General features: G+C 53.6%; 1 protein-coding gene across 2 annotated transcripts in view; it reads right to left on the bottom strand.

Moving 5' to 3' along the window:
* Positions 1-1,680: 1,680 nt before the first annotated feature.
* The window catches only part of UBASH3B (ubiquitin associated and SH3 domain containing B), an 85,818-nt gene continuing 62,316 nt past the window's right edge, over positions 1,681-25,182 (bottom strand). Inside the window, exons 2-14 of one of the 2 annotated variants that reach the window (XM_069742523.1) lie at positions 18,952-19,005; positions 18,624-18,810; positions 17,910-18,108; positions 16,729-16,898; positions 15,729-15,937; positions 14,916-15,045; positions 8,758-8,878; positions 8,214-8,336; positions 7,948-8,040; positions 7,265-7,409; positions 5,162-5,268; positions 2,763-2,872; positions 1,681-1,954 (exon numbers count right to left, since the gene is read on the bottom strand). In XM_069742523.1, the coding sequence (XP_069598624.1) occupies positions 1,817-1,954; positions 2,763-2,872; positions 5,162-5,268; positions 7,265-7,409; positions 7,948-8,040; positions 8,214-8,336; positions 8,758-8,878; positions 14,916-15,045; positions 15,729-15,937; positions 16,729-16,898; positions 17,910-18,108; positions 18,624-18,810; positions 18,952-19,005 (1,786 nt within the window). In that variant the 3' untranslated portion in view covers positions 1,681-1,816. Of the gene's footprint in view, positions 1,955-2,762; positions 2,891-5,161; positions 5,269-7,264; positions 7,410-7,947; positions 8,041-8,213; positions 8,337-8,757; positions 8,879-14,915; positions 15,046-15,728; positions 15,938-16,728; positions 16,899-17,909; positions 18,109-18,623; positions 18,811-18,951; positions 19,006-25,182 lie in introns of both variants that reach the window. The other variant, XM_069742522.1, reaches the window with a different exon arrangement.

The raw sequence follows: 25,182 nt of genomic DNA, 5'->3' as shown, positions 1-25,182 counted from the left end.
CCCCTCTGCCCCTTTCATTGGTAAAACTTGTACCCCCCAGGGCTTGTGCCTTAGAACGTACTGAGGTGGGCACGGTTTTGCAACACCTCACACTTTACTGCAGCCCTCCTCCTGCATAGCTTAAATGGAGACGTCGGTGGAAATGGAGCATATGAAGTGGCCAGTTCTGGCGGCATCGGGGTCCGGGGGCTTGATGGCAGAAACAGAAGGTTGTCTAGTGCCACCTCAGACACCTCTAGTGGGGGCAGCACAGAGTATTTCAGGAGACGGTTCATGTCTGAGGTTGGTTGCAGTGTTAGGCCGGGGTCACACTGGCGAGTTCAATGCGAGAAAATCGCGTGAGTCTCTGGGATCAGTACCGGCACCGGAGCGTGCGGCTGCATAGAAATACATTCAGCCACACACTGTGGTCCAAACCGCCGGCGGCAGAGCCGGTACTGAGGCCAGAGACTCGTGTGAGCTTCTCGCATTGAACTCGCAAGCGTGACCTCGGCCTAACAGTGCGAGGAGCAGAACGGAGACCGGCGAGAGAGGAGTCCACAGCCGCACAGAGTAGGAAACCGTGAGGAAGGAAATAGTGAGGGCCCAGCAGCACAGAGGATTTCAGAAGAGACGTGCATTGTAAAGGAGACAGACACAGTATTATGAGCTGTGGGAATGAAGAATGAAAGTAGGAAGAGCAGCGCAGAGGATGATGACCGGGTCCGATCGGCCGTCTCCTCATTATTCAGAGCAATGGACCCCTGATAGACTTCTCTGTGCCACACAAGTCCTGGACTGCCACACACGTCAATGATAACGAGGGGCTCCGCCGCACACGTCAGTGATAACGAGGGGCTCCGCCGCACACGTCAGTGATAACGAGGGGCTCCGCCGCACACGTCAGTGATAGCGAGGGGCTCCGCCGCACACGTCAGTGATAGCGAGGGGCTCCGCCGCACACGTCAATGATAACGAGGGGCTCCGCCGCACACGTCAGTGATAGCGAGGGGCTCCGCCGCACACGCCGGTGATGGCGAGGGGCTCCGCCGTGCACGTCAGTGATAGCGAGGGGCTCCACCGCACACGTCAGTGATGGCGAGGAACTCCGCCGCGCACGTCAGTGATAGCGAGGGGCTCCGCCGCACACGTCAGTGATGGCGAGGAACTCCGCCGCGCACGTCAGTGATGGCGAGGGGCTCCGCCGCACACGCCGGTGATGGCGAGGGGCTCTGCCGCACACGCCGGTGATGGCGAGGGGCTCCGCCGCGCACGTCAGTGATGGCGAGGGGCTCCGCCACACACGTCAGTGATAGCGAGGGGCTCCGCCGCGCACGCCGGTGATGGCGAGGGGCTCCGCCGCACACGTCAGTGATGGCGAGGGGCTCCGCCGCACACGTCGGTGATAGTGATGGTGAGGGGCTCCGCCGCACACGTCAGTGATGGCGAGGGGCTTCGCCTACACAACCCACCAGCAAGAAACGGACGCATCATATGAAATGAAGCCGCTACCGGTGTCCGCTCAATGCCAGGAGGCCGCGCATGGGACTGAGGCTGCTAACGGAACCAAGGTCGTGAACAGCACAGAGGCTGCACACGGGACCAAGGCCGAGAACAGGACCAAGGCCGAGAACAGGACCGGGGCCGAGCATGGACTCGCCGACACCGGACCTGAGGTCACACTGTATAAAGTGGCTGCAGATTCCTGCCCTCCAGGACAATCTACAACAAAAATATCTATTAGAATCCTGACAGACTCATATTTATATATATATAGTAGGCAAATCCCAGAATACACTGGTACAGTGGGCGCTGCGCCTGGAGGGGCGGCATCGGCTCATTCCTGCAGTAAAGTCTCTCTCCAGTTAAATCCACCTGTAGGTCCGTGAGTTAGAGGCAGAATTGGAGGGTCCGTCAGCTGCCAGAGGCCGGCGTCCCCCAGCTCCTCGCAGCAGCAGAAGCCCAGGTACGGGATCTGTAACGAGAAGCGGACATGTGTCAGAACGATAAGGGAGCGATAGGTGTGACCGATATCAATGGCTCCAGCGTCTCGGCACTGTATATAGGGGTCTGAGGTGCTCAGAAATCTACTGATGGGGGCTTAGATCGCCCCTACATGGTGCTTTACACTGCAGCTCTGCTTTGTCAGATCTGAAGTTTTTGAAAATCCTCTAAACTTCTTCAGTCGGCAATCAAATGTCGACATCCAGGGCAAAGTCCCAACATTACCGAGGCCTGGTAAAAGCGAGAGGAGGCCAAGACCTAAAAATCTTTCTGCTAATCTCTGACTTTCTTCTCAACACAGCGCCATGTCTACAGGTTGTGTGTGGTACTGCAGCAAGATGGCACCACCCACAGATAGGGACGGCGCTGGTGGTGGAAGGCGACAGCCGTGGTTTTCTGGGGGTGGACAACGCTTTTACTTTCATCATAAGTTTAACTAATGCAGAACAGAAGAGCTGCTGGCAGAGAGGCTCCAGCGTCTGTGGAACCACAACTCCCAGCAGGCACTGACACCATATACAGGGTCCCCCTCTGTAAGGAGCACAGCTGATGTGACTAATCTGTTATGTCCTCCTGCAGTGTAACACTGTAACGACACTCCAGCTCTGATAGTGACATTCCTGGTGAGGGGCGAGCGGAGGTCGGGGGCCTGTCGGTATCTTTAGGATTGGACGATCCCTCCCGGCCCCGAGTACATGCAGGAATTCTTACTATGACTGAGAGCCTTAACAGCCCCGACCGGTGAGGCGGACAGTGAGCGCAATCTCTCATGTTATTACCTTTCTGACAACCTGCACAAAATCCTTCGAGTTCTGCTGCGTGAGTCCCTGTAGTTGTCGGGTGCAGGCTTCCAGGGACGAGGCGTGGGCCACGATGAGGATGTTATTACCTGGGAGACAGGGAACGTCTGAAAAAGGTTTAATGTCTGCACCATAAAAAGTCAATGTGTGGTGTGTGTGCAGAGTATAGTGTGTGTGTGCAGTGTGCGTGTGTAGAGTATAGTGTGTGTGCAGTGTGCAGAATAGTGTGTGGTATGCAGTGTGCAGAGTATAGTGTGTGTGCAGTGTGCGTGTGTAGAATATAGTGTGTGGTATGCAGTGTGCAGAGTATAGTGTGTGTGCAGTGTGCGTGTGTAGAATATAGTGTGTGGTATGCAGTGTGCAGAGTATAGTGTGTGTGCAGTGTGCGTGTGTAGAATATAGTGTGTGGTATGCAGTGTGCTAAGCAGCGTGCGTGCGTGCAAAGTATAGTGTGTGCGGTGTGTAAGCAGTGTGCGTGCGTGCAAAGTATAGTGCGTGCGGTATGTAAGCAGTGTGCGTGCAAAGTATAGTGTGTGCGGTGTGTAAGCAGTGCGTGTGTGTGCAGAGTATAGTACGTGCGGTGTGCGTGTGTAGAGTATAGTGTGTGGTATGCAGTGTGCATGTGTAGAATAAAGTGTGTGTGGTATACAGTGTGCGTGTGCAGAGTATAGTGTGTGTGCAGTGTGCAGAATAGTGTGTGGTATGCAGTGTGCAGAGTATAGTGTGTGTGCAGTGTGCGTGTGTAGAATAAAGTGTGTGTGGTATGCAGTGTGCGTGTGCAGAGTATAGTGTGTGTGCAGTGTGCGTGTGTAGAATATAGTGTGTGGTATGCAGTGTGCTAAGCAGCGTACGTGTGTGCAGAGTATAGTGTGTGCTGTGTGTGCAGAGTATAGTGCGTGCGGTGTGTAAGCAGTGTGCGTGCGTGTGCAGAGTATAGTGCATGCGGTGTGTAAGCAGTGTGCATGCGTGCAAAGTATAGTGCGTGCGGTATGTAAGCAGTGTGCGTGCAAAGTATAGTGTGTGCGGTGTGTGTGCAGAGTATAGTGCGTGCGGTGTGCGTGTGTAGAGTATAGTGTGTGGTATGCAGTGTGCGTGTGTAGAATAAAGTGTGTGGTATGCAGTGTGCGTGTGCAGAGTATAGTGTGTGTGCAGTGTGCAGAATAGTGGGTGGTATGCAGTGTGCAGAGTATAGTGTGTGTGCAGTGTGCGTGTGTAGAATAAAGTGTGTGTGTGGTATGCAGTGTGCGTGTGCAGAGTATAGTGTGTGTGCAGTGTGCAGAATAGTGTGTGGTATGCAGTGTGCAGAGTATAGTGTGTGTGCAGTGTGCGTGTGTAGAATAAAGTGTGTGTGGTATGCAGTGTGCGTGTGCATAGTATAGTGTGTGCGCAGTGTGCAGAATAGTGTGTGGTATAGTGTGTGTGCAGTGTGCGTGTGTAGAATATAGTGTGTGGTATGCAGTGTGCTAAGCAGCGTGCGTGCGTGCAAAGTATAGTGTGTGTGTGCAGAGTATAGTGTGTGCGGTGTGTAAGCAGCGTGCGTGCAAAGTATAGTGTGTGCGGTGTGTAAGCAGTGCGTGTGTGTGCAGAGTATAGTGCGTGCGCTGTGTAAGCGGCGTGCGTGTGCAGAATATAGTGCGTACGGTGTGTAAGCAGCATGCAAAGTATAGTGCGTGCGTGTGCAGAATATAGTGCGTACGGTGTGTAAGCAGCATGCAAAGTATAGTGCGTGTGTGTGCAGAGTATAGTGCGTGCGGTGTAAGCAGTGTGCATGTGCAAAATATAGTGCGTGTGGTGTGTTAGCCGTGTGCAGAATATAGTGTATGCGGTGTGCAGAATGCGGTGTGTGCATATATCATACAGTATGAGACTCACTGTGTGGTGTTTGTGTGATCTATGTTGTGTGCGTCATCCACATTTACACATGCCGGCGCTGCAGACAATCACCGAACAAATGTGTTAAATGCTCCTTTATCAGGTGAAGGATCGTTTATGCCGGGACATAAATCATGTTGACACACAGGACACGCTGCGCGCAGGACACGCTGCACGCAGGACACGCTGCGCGCAGGACACGCTGCGCGCAGGACACGCTGCACGCAGGACACGCTGCACGCAGGACACGCTGCACGCAGGACACGCTGCACGCAGGACACGCTGCACGCAGGACACGCTGCACACAGGACACGTGCTGCCGATCACACCAGTATGGGCCAGCTCGTCATTGCTCGTCAGTCGGTGTAAAGAGGCCGATAAGCAGAGAACGGCTTTGTGTCACGCCCGGCCCTGTGATGTGTGGGCAGTTGGGGCCCCACTGTTCACGTTGTTAGGGCCACACTTCGGTGCCGGCGTCACACAGACCTCCCTGTCCGGGATCTCACCTTTACTTCTGCATTCTCCCAGAATGTCCTTGGTGACCTGGAAGCTGCGGCTCATGTACGTCTCGTACGTCTCGGACACGACCAGCTTACTGCTCGGTATGTGAGGTCTGCGGGGAGACGGCAGCGGTCAGCACAGAGGTCTCCTACACACCGACACTGCTAATGGCCACCATACTGGTCACCCAGCTTTCCACAGGCCCTGAATAACGTACATGAATCCCCCTCATGTAATAACAATTGCTCCAAGTGTCAGTCGTCACTGCTGTCTTGGATCCTGTGCTGTGGTGCTGAGCAGCAAAACGGGATTTGGTTAATTAACGACTCATTTCCAGGACGGTGTCTGGGACTCTTTTTTTTTTTTTTTAATAGATGTCACATCGGTAAAAGATTTACAGAACACTCGAAAGACTTTCTTCCCCCCCGTCCACAGGCCATATCAACGTCTCCCCCCGTCCACGGGCCTTACCAACGTCTCCCCCCGTCCACGGGCCGCACCAACGTCTCCACCCGTCCACTGGCCTTACCAACGTCTCCACCCGTCCACGGGCCATACCAACGTCTCCACCCGTCCACGGGCCGTACCAACATCTCCCCCTGTCCTTGGGCCGCACAAACATGTTCCCCCGTCCCTGGGCCACACCAACATCTCCCCCCCCCCCCCCGTCCCTGGGCCGCACCAACATCTAACCCCCCCGTCCCTGAGCCGCAGTAACGTCTCCCCCCCCTCCGTGGGCTGCAGTAACGTCCCCCCCCCCTCCGTGGGCCGCAATAACGTCTCCCCCCCCCCCCCGTCCCTGGGCTGCAGTAACGTCTCCCCCCTAGTCCCCGGGCCGCAGTAACGTCTCCCCCCTAGTCCCCGGGCCGCAGTAACGTCTCCCCCCTAGTCCCCGGGCCGCAGTAACGTCTCCCCCCTAGTCCCCGGGCCGCAGTAACGTCTCCCCCCTAGTCCCCGGGCCGCAGTAACGTCTCCCCCCTAGTCCCCGGGCCGCAGTAACGTCTCCCCCCTAGTCCCCGGGCCGCAGTAACGTCTCCCCCCTAGTCCCCGGGCCGCAGTAACGTCTCCCCCCCAGTCCCCGGGCCGCAGTAACGTCTCCCCCCCAGTCCCCGGGCCGCAGTAACGTCTCCCCCCTAGTCCCCGGGCCGCAGTAACGTCTCCCCCCTAGTCCCCGGGCCGCAGTAACGTCTCCCCCCTAGTCCCCGGGCCGCAGTAACGTCTCCCCCCTAGTCCCCGGGCCGCAGTAACGTCTCCCCCCCATCTCTGGGCCGCAGTGACGTCTCCCCCCCCCCCCTATCCCTGGGCCACAGTAACGCTTCCCCCCCCCCCCCATCCCTGGGCCGCAGTAACGTCTCCCCCCCAGTCCCTGGGCTGCAGTAACGTCTCCCCCCTAGTCCCTGGGCCACAGTAACGTCTCCCCCATCCTTGGGGCAGCACGGTGGCGCAGTGGTTAGCACAGCAGCCTTGCAGCGCTGGGGTCCTGGGTTCTAATCCCACCCAGGACAACATCTGCAAAGAGTTTGTATGTTCTCTCCGTGTTTGCGTGGGTTTCCTCCGGGCACTCCGGTTTCCTCCCACATTCCAAAGACATACTGATAGGGATTCTAGATTGTGAGCCCCATCGGGGACAGTGATGTGTGCAAAATTGTAAAGCGCTGCGGAATATGTTAGCGCTATATAAAAATAAAGATTATTATTATTATTATCCTTGGACCGCAGTAACGTCTCCCCCCTAGTCCCTGGGCCGCAGCAACGTCTCCCCCCTAGTCCCTGGGCCGCAGTAACGTCTCCCCCCTAGTCCTCGGGCCGCAGTAACGTCTCCCCCCATCTCTGGGCCGCAGTGACGTCTCTCCCCCCCCCTATCCCTGGGCCGCAGTGACGTCTCCCCCCCCCCCCATCCCTGGGCCGCAGTAACGTCTCCCCCCCCAGTCCCTGGGCTGCAGTAACGTCTCCCCCCTAGTCCCTGGGCCGCAGTAACGTCTCCCCCCATCCTTGGACCGCAGTAACGTCTCCCCCCTCTGCGGGCCGCAGTAAACATCGGGGTGGCGTCCCGGATCACCAGTCTGAACACCATCCTACATTAGCGCCACGACCATTCGCCGTTTTACCTGTACGTTGTATCAACGCTGAGGTTTGCAGACGCCAGCTCGGCCGGGGTGAGCCAGGCGGGCAGGGTCGTGCCTGACACCCACTTGGTCCACTCAAATAACCCGGGCTCTATGCGGATTTTGCACTTATTTTCTTGATTGAGTCCTGGACGACAAGAGATGAGATCAGATCAGATCGGGCAAAAACGAAACATAACCACTCTTCCTCTAGTCACAGCCAGAGCTGCATGAAATGTCTGCTGTATGAGGATGAAGCTTTTACAGCCGCCATGGTCTACACAGCTCCATCTTGGACAGGACGCCGGAGTGACGCGTGCATTACGGGAACTATTACACTTGTCAGAGACCGGCTGAAGTTTGCTTGCAGCTCTGGATGCGAGCAGAATATAAGACACTGAGGGGCCGCCCTGGGGTCCACACATGAGACGCCCTATAATGAGCCGGAGAGGATGGTTGGTTTCCGAACTGTATAAATGGAAGTCGGTGATTGACATTTGTAAGAGCAGCCAGACGCCCGGGGGGCTCAGATCTGGGACGGGTGGGCGCTGGGAGCCTCTTTCTGAGATCAATCATTGGTGCCCACCTGGAGGCACAGCCGCCATCTGGATATTGTGCCGCTCTGAACGCAACCCAAGAGGCGGCCCCCAATGTCCGGACAGTTACACGTGTGCCGGGGGTCTCACCTCTCAGTATGTTGTGTGCCGTCTGGACACAGCGCAGCGATGGGGAACAATATACGAAGTCTACCGTCGTGTTACTCTCCAGCAAAGCTTCTCCTGTAATTAGAAAACCGCCCATTACCCGTGGAAGAAGCGTCAGCGAGTGGACGAGGTCCCACTGTGGACTTAGTGGTCCGCTCGGTCCCTGCAGGGCGACACACCGATAATGATGGCGGCACATAATGCAGCACGGAGTCTATGGTGCTGAGAAGTGAACCCCTAAAACTCACCAACAAGTTTTGCTTGTGTGCATCCGAAGACGGTTATGGGGGCGTCCTTCTCGTAGTCCCGGCACCCGCCGCTCCTCTGCGGTAAGCTGGGCGGCATGTTCAGGTTTGTCCGGATGTAGCGGCCTGAACCAAACCAGGAACATACAAGAAAAGAATTAGAACAACAATGTATCAAAGTTCTGCAACCCGGAAACATCGGTCCTGAATGTCTGAAGTCTCAACAGTCCACTTCCCCCGGCCCCCTACACGGTCACAGACACTGCAGGGTCTCGGCTACTAACAGCCGCCAATACAGAGCCCGAAGGGTTAATCCCAGCCGCCCACGGCGCCTCCAGGTGGAACAAAGCGGCACTGTGATCTGCAGTCAGAATATGTCAGTGATCGCTCTGCAGTGTCGGTGCTCACCGTCCATCCGGCATTATAGCCATGACCCTATATAATAATAATAATAATAATGACCCATTATCCCAGGTCACTATATGTCTGCACCAGACCGGACCGAGACGAGCGTTAGACTCTGGGAGACGACGGCTTCGCTTTTTACCTTTAGCATCAAAACACTGCGACAACCAATACTTCCCGAACACCACGTCCATCCGCTCCCCGTGCCGGCACACGAACAGGCAGCGCTTCCTGGGGCCCGGGTGGCTGTTAATCCGCAGGGGCTGCAAGAGGAGGTAGAAAGGTGGGTTATAGAAGGACTCCCCCATCCGTGCGCTGCACTAATGTCTCCCCCATCCGTGCGCTGCACTAAGGTCTCCCTCACCCGTGCGCTGCACTAATGTCTCCCTCACCCGTGCGCCGGTCTAATGTCTCCCTCACCCGTGCGCTGCACTAATGTCTCCCCCATCCTTGCGCTGCACTAATGTCTCCCTCACCCGTGCGCTGCAGTAATGTCTCCCTCACCTGTGCCCTGCACTAATGTCTCCCCCATCCGTGCGCTGCACTAATGTCTCCCCCATCCGTGCCCTGCACTAATGTCTCCCCCATCTGTATACAGGCTGGGGGTTATACACGGACCCCGCACACAGACATCTCCCATCTTCCTCCTGGATACCGATGTCATCCAGCTCTGTGCGGCACCAGCAACAATGTAACAGAGAAACATTGTTTATTTTTAGAAAATTTGGTGAAAACAAACAAACAGAAAAGAACAATATATATCATCTGAGGTTTCTGACCAGATGGTTCTCGCTCAGAGATGTCGGAACGTTTCCTTTTTCTGACATGAAGGGCGAGTGACACCCAGAAACCACGTCTGCCTTTATCTCATGTCGCCCACATGTTGGTATTTAGCGATATTTCCTCTCCGCCCCCTCGTGGCTCCTGACCTGCAACGGCTGAGGGCGATCAAAGCGACTGCACCAAGAAGCCAGTGCCTTATAATTTACACTACTAATACCCCACTTTACCGCCCCGCAGAGCGCCGACCCTCTCGCCCCACAGAGCGCCGACCCTCCCGCCCCGCAGAGCGCCATCCCTCCCGCCCCGCAGAGCGTCATCCCTCCCGCCCCGCAGAGCGCCATCCCTCCCGCCCCGCAGAGCGTCATCCCTCCCGCCCCGCAGAGCGTCATCCCTCCCGCCCCGCAGAGCGCCGACCCTCCCGCCCCGCAGAACGCCATCCCTCCCGCCCCGCAGAGCGCCGACCCTCCCGCCCCGCAGAACGCCATCCCTCCCGCCACGCAGAGCGCCGACCCTCCTACCCCAGAGCGCCGCCCCTCCCGCCCCCGCAGAACGCCGACCCTCCCGCCCCGCAGAACGCCGTCCCTCCCGCCCCGCAGAGCGCCGTCCTTCCCGCCAAGCAGAACGCCGCCCCTCCCGCCCCGCAGAACGCCGACCCTCCCGCCCCGCAGAGCGCCGACCCTCCCGCCCCGCAGAACGCCGACCCTGCCGCCCCGCAGAGCGCCGACCCTCCCGCCCCGCAGAACGCCGCCCCTCCCGCCCCGCAGAGCGCCGCCCCTCCCGCCCCGCAGAGCGCCGACCCTCCCGCCCCGCAGAACGCCGACCCTCCCGCCCCGCAGAGCGCCGACCCTCCTACCCCAGAGCGCCGACCCTCCCGCCCCCGCAGAACGCCGACCCTCCCGCCCCGCAGAACGCCATCCCTCCCGCCCCGCAGAGCGCCGTCCCTCCCGCCAAGCAGAACCCCGCCTCTCCCGCCCCGCAGAACGCCGCCCCGCAGAACGCCGACCCTTCCGCCCCACAGAGCGCCGACCCTCCCGCCCCGCAGAGCTCCGCCCCTCCCGCCCCGCAGAGCGCCGACCCTCCTGCACCATAGAGCTCCGATTTTGGAGATTTCATAGTTTCTCCTTTGCAGGGGACATGCTGAACTGTCTCTCATCCGTTTATCTCTCTATAAATGCACTGATAATACTGTAAATGCGTGAGAAAAAAAAAAAAAAATTTTTTATTTGTTTAGCAGTAACAAATTCCACAGAACTTTGCACGGTGGGAGAAGAACAACAGTCACAAAAGTAAAACTACGAATAAACGATAACTATTAATAATGGCTGGCTGCGTTTTGCGCTGCACATAGTCGCAGCTCCTCATCCTGCCGTGTTCAGGTCAGAATTGGCTCCACTCCCCTTGGGGAAAAACTAAAACAAAGTTAAAAAAAAAAGTTTAAATATTAAAAAAATAAAAAAAACTTTTCCAAGAAAAAAGTAAATGATGAAAAGTAAGAAAAAAAAATCATAATGTCAGAATTGTCTGGTTGTAAATTAATGTTCCTCCCAGAAATGTAATAAACGCGATCAAATTATCACACATTTCCCACATAGATAGCAATAAAAATGACAGATCAAAACGTAAAACACAATCAATGGAAAAATAAAAAGTCGTGGGTCGCAGAACGCGGTGACAAGGTTTGTCCTTTTTTTTCTGCTGTGACAGATGAATTTGGGGCCTTGAGTCTTTATCTATCAGCAGCCACTAGGGGGCAGTAACGTCCAATAGTAAAAAGCGACGACCGCAATGAATGGCAGCGCAGTGTGAAGCTCTGGATGAGACGTCGCATGAGACACCCTGTGAAAAGTCGCATGAGACGCCGTGCGAGAGTATGAGACACCCTGTGAAACGTCGCATGAGACACCCTGTGAAACGTCGCATGAGACGCCGTGCGAGAGTATGAGACACCCTGTGAAACGCCGCATGAGACAGTATGAGACACCCTGTGAAACGCCGTATGAGACGCCATATGAGACACAGTATGAGACGCCGTGCGAGACGCAGTATGAGACATTGCATGAGACACCCTGTAAAATGCTGCATGAGACACCGTGCAAGACACAGTATGAGACATCGTGCGAGACACAGTATGAGACGCCGTGTGAGACAGTATGAGACACAGTGCGAGGCAGTATGAGACACAGTATAAGATGCCGTGTGAGACACAGTATGAGACACAGTATGAGACATCGTGCGAGACACAGTATGAGACGCCATGTGAGACAGTATGAGACACAGTGCGAGGCAGTATGAGACACAGTATGAGACACAGTATGAGACGTCGTGCGAGACACAGTATGAGACGCCGTGTGAGACAGTATGAGACACAGTGCGAGACACAGTGCGAGGCAGTATGAGACACAGTATAAGATGCCGTGTGAGACACAGTATGAGACGTCGTGCGAGACACAGTATGAGACGCCGTGTGAGACAGTATGAGACACAGTGCGAGGCAGTATGAGACACAGTATAAGATGCCGTGTGAGACACAGTATGAGACACAGTATGAGACATCGTGCGAGACACAGTATGAGACGCCATGTGAGACAGTATGAGACACAGTGCGAGGCAGTATGAGACACAGTATGAGACACAGTATGAGACGTCGTGCGAGACACAGTATGAGACGCCGTGTGAGACAGTATGAGACACAGTGCGAGACACAGTGCGAGGCAGTATGAGACACAGTATAAGATGCCGTGTGAGACACAGTATGAGACGTCGTGCGAGACACAGTATGAGACGCCGTGTGAGACAGTATGAGACACAGTGCGAGGCAGTATGAGACACAGTATAAGATGCCGTGTGAGACACAGTATGAGACACAGTATGAGACATCGTGCGAGACACAGTATGAGACGCCATGTGAGACAGTATGAGACACAGTGCGAGGCAGTATGAGACACAGTATGAGACACAGTATGAGACGTCGTGCGAGACACAGTATGAGACGCCGTGTGAGACAGTATGAGACACAGTGCGAGACACAGTGCGAGGCAGTATGAGACACAGTATAAGATGCCGTGTGAGACACAGTATGAGACGTCGTGCGAGACACAGTATGAGACGCCGTGTGAGACAGTATGAGACACAGTGCGAGGCAGTATGAGACACAGTATAAGATGCCGTGTGAGACACAGTATGAGACACAGTATGAGACATCGTGCGAGACACAGTATGAGACGCCGTGTGAGACAGTATGAGACACAGTGCGAGGCAGTATGAGACACAGTATAAGATGCCGTGTGAGACACAGTATGAGACACAGTATGAGACGTCGTGCGAGACACAGTATGAGACGCCATGTGAGACAGTATGAGACACAGTGCGAGGCAGTATGAGACACAGTATGAGACACAGTATGAGACGTCGTGCGAGACACAGTATGAGACGCCGTGTGAGACAGTATGAGACACAGTGCGAGACACAGTGCGAGGCAGTATGAGACACAGTATAAGATGCCGTGTGAGACACAGTATGAGACGCCGTGCGAGACACAGTATGAGACGCTGTGCGAGACACAGTATGAGACGCCGTGCGAGACGCCGTGTGAGACGAGGTATGAGACACAGTATGAGACGCCGTGCGAGACACAGAATGAGACGCCGTGCGAGACACAGTATGAGACGCCGTGTGACACGCCGTATGAGACACAGTACGAGAGGCCGTGCGAGACACAGTATGAGAGGCCGTGCGAGACACAGTATGAGAGGCCGAGCGAGACACCGTATGAGACGCCGTGCGAGACCAGGATGAGACGCCGTGTGAGACACAGTATGAGACACCGTGTGAGACACAGTGTGAAACATAGTATGAGACACCGTGTGAGACACAGTATGAGACACCGTGTGAGACACAGTATGAGACGCAGTGTGAGACGCCGTGTGAGACAGTATGAGACACAGTGTGACACATGGTATGAGATGCTGCGTCCACGGCTGCGATAGAGAAAAAAAGTGATAAATGCATAAAATGCAGCGTCCGATGTCGTGCGAGGGAGCAGAAGCCTCAGAGTCACACAAGTCGCTGAGGACGGACGGACGGACGGACCGCCGGCTGCTGCTGCACAATGCATAGAAATGAGAACCAGAACGGATTTGGAGAAGAAGCGCACGGTAACAAGGCGGCGCCATCGCTTCCCGCTGATCCGGAATCTTCTACTTGTTTATCTTCAGCCTCATCTAAAAAGTCAAATCCTGGTTGTAATTAATATAGGGGGCTGCCCCCAAAAAGTCTCACACCAGAAGACGCCCCCAAAAATGCCCCAAAACTTCCCACCCAGACACAGAATCTGCTGTAAACCAACAAGGACTGGTAATATTGCAGAGGCGACGGCCGGGGTCATGTGAATTGCGTGCAACAATGTATCTGCCAGCAGATGAGATTCTGGGGTCTCCGCCGGGAGCAAGGGCCCAACAGTGGCCCCAGGAAATAGTCCCGGGACCCCAATATCACACCGAGATTATATGATCCATCTGCATAAGGGGATAACGATAACAGAGGGAAGACCACCGGGGAGGAGCGCCCCCCCCAAAAAAATACCACAAGGCTCTGTCCTGGCCCCAGTGTTGTTCAACATTTTTATAAATGATCTAGATAAGGGAAGTGAAGGTAAACTGATCACATTTGAAGACAATGTAAAGCTAAGAGGGCTAGCTAACACTAGAGAAGACCGAGAAAGGATTCAGAAAGCGCTAGATAAACTGGAACAACATTTGGCCAAAGACTAACAGGATGGTATTTAACAGGGAGAAATGAAAGATTCTACATCTGGGCAAGAAAAACTAAAATTACAGCTATAGAATGGGAGGAATAGAACTAAGTAACAGCACGTGTGAAAAAGACTTGTGTGTACTAATAGATCACAGACTGCACATGAGTCAACAGTGTGATGCAGCAGCAAAAAAGCAAACACAGTTCTGGGATGTATAAGTGAAGCATAGAGTCTAGATCATGTGAAGTAATTCTCCCCCTCTACTCCTCCTTGGTCAGGCCTCATCTGGATACTGGGTCCAGTTCTGGGCTCCACATTATAAATAAGACATTGATGAACTGGAGCATGTTTAGAGAAGAGCAACCAGGACGGTGAGCGGACTGCAAAGTATGTCCTATATGCTAAGATACTATGATGATGCACAGTACGACGTGCAGAGCGGGTCACTACGTCTCTCAGGATGTAGCAGTGCCGTATGCAGCGTATGTGCAGCACTGGTCTATCATTGTTCCTAGTATCGATCATTTCTTCATGCTCGCCTGGTGAAAACAGCCTGAAAATCACTTGATGACAGAGCAAAGTGCTCATATGTCGGGTGAAATGATTTTTAAGCTAGATTAAAAAGAAAAAAAAAAATCTGTGCAACCATAATGTGCTGATGAGGATAACAACAGGTCCACGTGCACAAAACGGTGGATTACTGATCATCCTGTGAGCGAGGTCTGAACAGGCTGCAAACCCCTGCCGATCGGATCGGTGCTCACCTGCATGGGTGGGCAGATAATGGTGAGCGTCGCCGTGTCCACCAGTCCCTGGTCATCCTGCCGTCTGTCCAGCGCGCCATCACTGAGCGGATACGAGACAGAGCTCACCGTGTTCAGCAGAGAGTACGACCTGCGGGCACAAGAGGACAGCAGCTCAATCATAGGATCTGGTGATGTCAGGAGCCGGGTACAACGGGCAGGTAGGTGGCAGAGAGGTAGCAGGTAGATGGCAGACAGGTGGCATGTAGGTAGGTGGCAGAGAGGTAGCAGGTAGATGGCAGACAGGTGGCATGTAGGTAGGTGGCAGAGAGGTAGCAGGTAGATGGCAGACAGGTGGCATGTAGGTAGGTGGCAGAGAGGTAGCAGGTAGATGGCAGACAGGTGGCATGTAGGTAGGGGACAGGTAGGTGGCAGAGGTAGCAGATAGGTGGCATGTAGGTAGGTGACAGGTAGGTGGCAGAGAGGTAGCAGATAGGTGGCATGTAGGTAGGTGACAGGTAGGTGGCAGAGAGGTAGCAGGTAGGTGGCATGTAGGTAGGTGACAGGTAGGTGGCAGAGAGGTAGCAGGTAGATGGCAGACAGGTGGCATGTAGGTAGGGGACAGGTAGGTGGCAGAGGTAGCAGATAGGTGGCATGTAGGTAGGTGACAGGTAGGTGGCAGAGAGGTAGCAGATAGGTGGCATGTAGGTAGGTGACAGGTAGGTGGCAGAGAGGTAGCAGGTAGGTGGGGGCAGATAGATAAGTGACCAGTAGGGTAGGTAGGTGACAGGTAGGTGGCCGGTAGGTAGGTGGATGACAGCTAGGTGCGCTCACCCATGGAACACCCAAGTGCCACATTCATCGGCTTTGGAGACGTAGTTTTCAGGTAAGAGGCCGGAGCAGCCGGTGGCCAGAGACGAGCCGAAGATCCAACCTTCGCTGGTGTTGGTCTGTTCTACGGGGGACATGAAGAGGAAATCTCCGGGCACCAGCTCCAGCTCGTCATCGTTCTGCGGCAGATACGGGTACAGAACCTGCAACGTCTGAAACGCAAGAGAACATGACGCACTGGAGACCGAGGGTGAATGCAGCCAATGAGGACATCATATGTATGGACCGTGCACAGCTGAGGGTTTGTTACAGTTGTCTACAATGCTCTGTGCACTCCAGACTGATACATTATAACAAACGATCAGCAGTGGAGATAGATTTGTGCTGTGTTCCGCTCACTGTCCAGAACATACTGTAACAACCCCCCAGCTGTGGAGCAGCATCAGCTCAGCCTGGGCTTATAAAAAAAGGAGGTTTTCATTCACACGCAGCAAGCGGAGGACTTAGAGGTGTTAATGTAAAATGCTCATTGTCTCATTGTCCTATTCATTATAGAAATGAAAGTAACCTTTGACTCGCTGTTATCAGCCACTGTGTGTCAAAAGCCGTTATAGGGGCGATCTGTGGTCTGTACGATAAGATTCAGGAAGCGAGCGCTGCCCCCGCAGTCAGACTTTCCACCAACATCTGCTGAACCTGCGGACGCTGCATCTGCCGACTCCGGTGTCACATTATATGTCCGTACTATACACTATACCGACATACATATACAATATATATTATACACACACACACATATATACATTACATATACTATTAAATATAATATACATTTTCTGCAAAGAAAAGCACAACAGCGCAATTATTATTCATCACTGATCCACCTCATGTTCTGAAGAAGGCCGAAACGTCAACGCTTTGTTTTTTATGTGGATTTTTCTGTTTTTTTCTATTTCATACATATATACACACACACATATATACACATTCATCCGTGTGTTACCTCGTGATTGATGTACCGGATGTCTCTGGAGAAGATGGTGGCCACCCAGTCACAGCCCAGGTTCAGGTCGATGTTCTGCGCCAGCTTCTCCAGGGTGGGCAGGTGATTGGCCTGGAAGTGATACGCCAGCGTCACGTGTAGCTGCTTCTTGTGTGGCTCCACCCGGACGTCTGAAATCACACAGGGCGGACGGTCACTCTCAGATTGCTCCTCTTTATACCGTCCAAGCAGGAATTAGAGGCCCTGGAGTGTGAAGGAGTTCTGCGCAGACGTAACTTGGTTTTTATATTATTATTATGCTTTTGCTTATATAGCGCCATTAATTCCACAGCACTTTACGGTCATCATCATCACTGTCCACATTAGGGCTCATAATCTACATTCCCCATCAGTCTTTGGAGTGTGGGAGGAAACCGGAGAACCCGGAGGAAACCCACGAAACACGGGGAGAACATGCAGACTCCTTGCAGAAGTCATCATTGGTGGGATTTGAACCCAGGACTCCAGCGCTGCAAAGCAACAGTGCTAACCACTGAGCCACCATACAGTGCTAACCACTGAGCCACCGTACAGCGCTAACCACTGAGCCACCATACAGCGCTAACCACTGAGCCACCGTACAGCGCTAACCACTGAGCCACCGTACAGCGCTAACCACTGAGCCACCGTACAGCGCTAACCACTGAGCCACCGTACAGCGCTAACCACTGAGCCACCGTACAGCGCTAACCACTGAGCCACCGTACAGCGCTAACCACTGAGCCACCGTACAGCGCTAACCACTGAGCCACCGTACAGCGCTAACCACTGAGCCACCATACAGCGCTAACCACTGAGCCACCGTACAGCGCTAACCACTGAGCCACCGTACAGCGCTAACCACTGAGCCACCGTACAGCGCTAACCACTGAGCCACCTTACAGTGCTAACCACTGAGCCACCGTACAGCGCTAACCACTGAGCCACCGTACAGCGCTAACCACTGAGCCACCGTGCTGCCCCTGTAACAGAAGGCCTGGAAGGTTGGGGCAGTAAGGAGCCCCCTGGTGTTCAGGGCAGGGCGCGCCGCGGCTGCCATTGCAGGTCCCAGCAGAGAAGACTAGTTATTGGGGTGGGGGGATGTTTGGGGGCCATTCTGATTACACATTGTGCCCCTCTCAAACGCCCATCTCTCCCCTCACCTGTTTTCATCAACGCTTCTTCGGCGAAGTCTGCAGCGAATTTCTTCAGTCCCTCGGCGCAGTCCTCGTTTACGAAGAGGCCGATGAAATTGGAGGAGGTGTAGAGCTCCAGGGGCAGCGGATTAGGGAATTTGGATTTCCAGCGGGTGACGGTGGTCTGTAAAGCTTCGCACAGCGCGTCCACATTCTTATCTTCACACTGGACGGGATAAAGCAGAAATATCAGCACGAAGTAATCGAGTTACCGGCTCTGCCGCTTCAGATCCAATTACCCAGGCGCGAGATCAATGGAAACCAGGCGCGAGATCAATGGAAACCAGGCTGTGCCCACATCAGCCGAGCACGTCCTACCGGCCAGGGACAAATGTGTGGCCAATGCCAGCGGAGATCTCGGCCCAGGGAAAAAGCTGGAGAATCAGGAAGGCGACAACAATGTACTATCGATACAATGTAACAGCGCAGGGAAGAGTCCGGCCTGAACTGATACATTGTAACAAGGCACCAGAGCCGGACACTGCGAGGTTTGAAGATCTTGGATGTCATCAAAGGATTTCTCCATTTCTTGACAACAAGCAGAGATTTTGTGAATGGGGAAAATCAAAGCACAAAGTTTATTAGACTTGAGGAAATTCTCGTGTCCCAGGGGTCCCCCTCCAACGTTAATGGAGGTGGGGGGCGGTCACTTGGCTATGGGACCCCCTGTACGTGACATACCATGAAGAACTGGCAGAGCGTGATGTGCGGGAATATATTGTGCGCCTTGTTCTTCCCGCAGAGCTGCTTGGATTGTTGCCAGAAGTCGGAGAGTTTCTGGGCCAGCGGGCCCATCGGTCGTAGGTATAGGACATATTCCCGAGGCAGCGGGTCATCCAGAAACGGATCGTCTACGTGTGAGAACAGCCTGGAAAATAAGAATGACCATTGAAAACCTGCACAAACCATGTCAGGGGTCCTCAGGGGTGGGGCAGGAGCTGAAATGGGAGGGGCTTAATCTCGTGGGTGGAGCTTAAAATGCAGTCTTCAGAATAAATCTAATACCCACCAATCACAAGCAGCTTGGACACTTCTCCCTCCTGTGGAAGCCAACGCTTTCAGCCTAAAAATGCAAATGAAGGAAAAGTAAAAACTGAGTAAATAAAATGCCTATAAAGGGTGGTGACATGGCTGTAAAACATGGCGGCTCCTGATCACGGGCTGTATGTAGAGGAGCTTCATTAGTGAACAGAGCTGAGCTGCAGGACCGACCTGTGCACAGAGGAGGCGCTGTTTATGGAAGAAGAAGTCAGCCATGATTTTGCTCAACCATTTAGTAAGGTAATAAAAGGATTCAATCATGAAGGAGGAGCAGCATCAATTACAAAGACTTATCCAAAGACCACTAAACTGCGGAATCAGAAACGCATCAAGACTGTGTCCCACCAAGACTACTGCAACCCAGCAGCTTCCCATGGTCAGGACCCCCCACCTGTACCTATTGAGTGTAAGCTCCTAAGGAAAGGAGTCCTGAAGGAGGAGGAGTCCTGACCACATGAGGAGGAGGAGTCCTGACCACAGGAGGGGGAGCAGGAGGAGGAGTCCTGACCACAGGAGGAGGAGTAGGAGGAGGAGTCCTGACCACAGGAGGAGGAGGAGTCCTGACCACAGGAGGAGGAGGAGTCCTGACCACAGGAGGAGGAGGAGTCCTGACCACAGGAGGAGGAGGAGCCCTGACCTCCTGAGGGGGAGGAGGAGGAGTCCTGACCACAGGAGGGGGAGCAGGAGGAGGAGTCCTGACCACAGGAGGAGGAGGAGGAAGAGTCCTGACCACAGGAGGAGGAGGAGTCCTGACCACAGGAGGGGGAGCAGGAGGAGGAGTCCTGACCACAGGAGGAGGAGTAGGAGGAGGAGTCCTGACCACAGGAGGAGGAGGAGTCCTGACCACAGGAGGAGGAGGAGTCCTGACCACAGGAGGAGGAGGAGCCCTGACCACAGGAGGGGGAGGAGGAGGAGTACTGATCACAAGAGGAGGAGTCCTGACCAGAGAAGGGGGAGGAGGAGTCCTGACCACAGGAGGAGGAGTCCTGACCACAGGAGGGGGAGGAGGAGGAGTCCTGACCACAGGAGGGGGAGGAGGAGGAGGAGTACTGATCACAGGAGGAGGAGTCCTGACCACAGGAGGGGGAGGAGGAGGAGTCCTGACCAGAGGAGGAGGAGTGCTGACCACAGGAGGAGGAGTCCTGACCACAGGAGGAGGAGTCCTGACCACGGGAGGAGGAGGAGTCCTGACCACGGGAGGAGGAGGAGTCCTGACCACGGGAGGAGGAGTCGTCCTGACCACGGGAGGAGGAGTCCTGACCACAGGAACTTATGCTCTAGATACAGGAGGAGGAGGAGTCCTCACCATAGGAGCTTACACTCTATAGATACAGGAGGGGGAGGAGTACTGACCACAGGAGCTTACACTCTATAGATACAGGAGGAGGAGTCCTGACCATAGGAGCGTGCACTCTATAGATACAGAAGGAGGAGGAGGAAGAGGAGGAGTCCTGACCACAGGAGCTTATGCTCTATAGATACAGGAGGAGGAGGAGTCCTGACCACAGGAGCTTACACTCTATAGATACAGGAGGAGGAGGAGTCCTGACCACTGGAGCTTACACTCTATAGATACAGGAGGAGGAGGAGTCCTGACCACAGGAGCTTGCACTCTATAGATACAGGAGGAGGAGTCCTGACCACAGGAGCTTACACTCTATAGATACAGGAGGAGGAGGAGTCCTGACCATAGGAGCTTACACTCTATAGATACAGGAGGAGGAGGAGGAGTCCTGACCACAGGAGCTTACACTCTATAGATACAGGAGGAGGAGGAGGAGTCCTGACCACAGGAGCTTACACTCTATAGATACAGGAGGAGGAGGAGTCCTGACCATAGGAGCTTACACTCTATAGATACAGGAGGAGGAGGAGGAGGAGTCCTGATCACAGGAGCTTAAACTCTATAGATACAGGAGGAGGAGGAGTCCTGACCACAGGAGCTTACACTCTATAGATACAGGAGGAGGAGGAGTCCTGACCACTGGAGCTTACTCTATAGATACAGGAGGAGGAGGAGTTCTGACCACAGGAGCTTACACTCTATAGAAACAGGAGGAGGAGGAGTCCTGACCACAGGAGCTTACACTCTATAGATACAGGAGGAGGAGGAGTCCTGACCACAGGAGCTTACATTCTATAAATACAGGAGGAGGAGTCCTGACCACAGGAGCTTACATTCTATAGATACAGGAGGAGGAAGAGTCCTGACCACAGGAGCTTACACTCTATAGATACAGGAGGAGGAGGAGTCCTGACCACTGGAGCTTACTCTATAGATACAGGAGGAGGAGGAGTCCTGACCACAGGAGCTTACACTCTATAGAAACAGGAGGAGGAGGAGTCCTGACCACTGGAGCTTACACTCTATAGATACAGGAGGAGGAGGAGTCCTGACCACTGGAGCTTACTCTATAGATACAGGAGGAGGAGGAGTCCTGACCACTGGAGCTTACTCTATAGATACAGGAGGAGGAGGAGTCCTGACCACAGGAGCTTACACTCTATAGAAACAGGAGGAGGAGGAGTCCTGACCACAGGAGCTTACACTCTATAGATACAGGAGGAGGAGGAGTCCTGACCACTGGAGCTTACTCTATAGATACAGGAGGAGGAGGAGTCCTGACCACAGGAGCTTACACTCTATAGATACAGGAGGAGGAGGATTCCTGACCACAGGAGCTTACACTCTATAGATACAGGAGGAGGAGTCCTGACCACAGGAGCTTACACTCTATAGATACAGGAGGAGGAGGAGTCCTGACCATAGGAGCTTACACTCTATAGATACAGGAGGAGGAGGAGTCCTGACCACAGGAGCTTACACTCTATAGATACAGGAGGAGTAGGAGGATCCTGACCACAGGAGCTTACACTCTATAGATACAGGAGGAGGAGTCCTGACCATAGGAGCTTACACTCTATAGATTGCAGGGTCTGGTTGCCCCCGATTTACGTTGTGTTCCTCTGTGCTCCTATACTCTGCCCTGGAGATCTCGGACCACCACATCAGGATATTTTCCTCGTCACCATCTTTCTCTTGTCTGAATCTCCAATAATACATTTGTTACATATTCAGCAAACGGCTGCATCTTCCCATCAGGACAGTAAAATATTTCACCGGGAAACTAGGTCAAGCAGAAACTAACGTGAAACTGAAAATATTGAGACAGCAGAGAAAAGCGTGAGAACGAAGACCCCGCACCGAGGAGACAGCGGCCGAAGGGCGACAGAATATCGGGAATTGCCCAAAATAAAGATTCGCTAATTGTATCGGAGCAACGAATGTGGAGGATGAACGGCCGACAGGTCGTATCACAGCGAGCCAGGGGTTAACCCAACGCTGCACAGCAATATACTGTCAGTAATGGTATTATGTGTCAGGAAACAGAAATAATAATTAGGAAACGTTGTGATGTCACCATGGTGTGCCGCAGGACAGAATAGAACAGGACGTCCGGACACAGAAGTGACGTCACACGATTAGATGGAGCGGAAATACAGACGCTAATAATAACGACACCACACAGCGCCCGCGCAAAACCGGCACCTACAAGGCAGCCACGGAGACAGACGAGAATTATGTGCCCCCTCCGCTCAAGTATCAGGGACCCCCGGCGAAAGATGGAGAAACTTACCGCAACAGACAAGAAAAGTCTCCAACGTTCATTTTAGAGTTAAATTGTTCCACGATATTTTATATATTTGGAGCAAATTTTCATTTAACATTTCAGTAGGAAAATATGTAAAATTGGTGATAAATCTTCAGACTGAAGTGAGAATTGCAACTTAGTATCTACAGGAGCTTCTCACAAAATTAGAATATCATCAAAAAGTGACTTTATTTCAGTCCTTCATATATTCTATAGTCATTACACAGAGTGATCTATTCCAAGTGTTTATTACTGTTAATGTTGATGATTATGGCTTACAGCCAACGAAAACCCAAAAGTCATTATCTCAGTAAATTAGAATACTTTATAACACCAGCTTGAAAAGTGATTTTAAAATCCAAAATATTGGCCAATTCCTGCTGGAGAATGACATTTCCACCTCCAGAAATCTTGTCGGCAGAGGGAAGCCTGAGGGGCTCCATGTCCTGGTAGACGGCTGCGCTGAACCCAGTGGACCTCCACCAGCAGATGACGCGGCTCCCAAACCATCACTGATGGTGGAGACTTCACACCAGACCTTGGAGATCACGGTCCCAGAGTCTGGAGGAACAGTGGAGGCCACAGTCCGAGCTGCTGGAGGTCTGGTGTGAAGTCTCCACCATCAGTGATGGTTCGGGGGGCCATGTCATCTGCTGGTGTAGGTCCACTGGGTTTAAAGGGGCACAACAAACCCCTCCCCCACGGATAATAGATGGGCCACGTGGAGATGCCGTTCTCCTTCGCATCTCTCGGTCTTCTGTATTAGTAGAGTGAAGGACACACGAGGACTCATTTTAGGACGTCGCCATCATCCGTGATCCCAAGTCTCCGACGCTTTCCCTGAACTTTACTACTGTGAAGGCTACGAAATGGAGAATTCTAGAAACTCTGGACCCATCACTGACAACATATATGCGATCACAAGGATTAGGGCTGTGGGTCTGTTACAATGTATCAGTGCAGGCCATGGAGTATTGTGGACACCAGATACAAATGTATCGACCCCTCAGCTGTGGGGGCACATAGCCATCCGGACACGTGGTCTCAAGAAGTAAAAATGAAGGCGATGGTTCACGGTCAACAAGCAGAGAAAGTGAAAATCGTGCACCGGCCCTTTAACTGCACCTGTAGTACATTTCATTAAGACATATTAGGCACCCCAGGGGTTAAACAGAGAAGTCCAGTGAGGACGACCATGTTTCCATGGAAACCACAATAAAAAGTTTCAAACTTAAATGTTTTATAAGCAAAAAACAGCTAAGACGTCCACGGAAAGCGGCGCAGTTACCGGGGAGACGCCGCGGCCCCGAGGGTCGGCCATTATCACCGGTGACTGACAGCTGGGGGATGGCAGCGAAGCCGAGAAAAAGCGAAACATTGTCCACTAGTATCAAAAGAAAAGAGTCACGGACTCAAAGTCTGACCCTGAGGGGGCGCAAAGCGATCATTGGGGTCTAGACAGCGGCCGCCGGGTCCAGAAAACCATCACATCGATGCAAAGTGTCACATTCTGGACCCTCCGAAGCGCAAAGATCGCGGCACATCGTTACCACACAGATAGCGGCACATCGTTACCACACAGATAGCGGCACATCGTTACCACACAGATAGCGGCACATCGTTACCACACAGATAGCGGAACATCGTTACCACACAGATCGCGGCACATCGTTACCACACAGATCGCGGCACATCGTTACCACACAGATAGCGGCACATCGTTACCACACAGATAGCGGCACATCGTTACCACACAGATCGCGGCACATCGTTACCACACAGATCGCGGCACATCGTTACCACACAGATCGCGGCACATCGTTACCACACAGATCGCGGCACATCGTTACCACACAGATAGCGGCACATCGTTACCACACAGATAGCGGCACATCGTTACCACACAGATAGCGGCACATCGTTACCACACAGATAGCGGCACATCGTTACCACACAGATCGCGGCACATCGTTACCACACAGATAGCGGCACATCGTTACCACACAGATGGCGGCACATCGTTACCACACAGATCGCGGCACATCGTTACCACACAGCGACGCGGCACATCGTTACCACACAGCGACGCGGCACATCGTTACCACACAGCGACACGGCACATCGTTACCACACAGATAGCGGCACATCGTTACCACACAGATAGCGGCACATCGTTACCACACAGCGACACGGCACATCGTTACCACACAGATAGCGGCACATCGTTACCACACAGATAGCGGCACATCGTTACCACACAGCGACACGGCACATCGTTACCGCACAGATAGCGGCACATCGTTACCACACAGATAGCGGCACATCGTTACCACACAGCGACACGGCACATCGTTACCGCACAGATCGCGGCACATCGTTACCACAGATAGTGGCACATCGTTACCACACAGCGACACGGCACATTGTTACCACACAGATAGCGGCACATTGTTACCACACAGATAGCGGCACATCGTTACCACAGATCGCGGCACATCGTTACCACAGATCGCGGCACATCGTTACCACAGATAGCGGCACATCGT

Source organism: Ranitomeya imitator, chromosome 10 (genome assembly GCF_032444005.1).
Source record: "Ranitomeya imitator isolate aRanImi1 chromosome 10, aRanImi1.pri, whole genome shotgun sequence".
Classification (NCBI taxonomy): Eukaryota; Metazoa; Chordata; class Amphibia; order Anura; family Dendrobatidae; genus Ranitomeya; species Ranitomeya imitator.
Note: the sequence above shows the minus strand (reverse complement) of the source record. Positions and strands in the feature narration are given on the sequence as shown.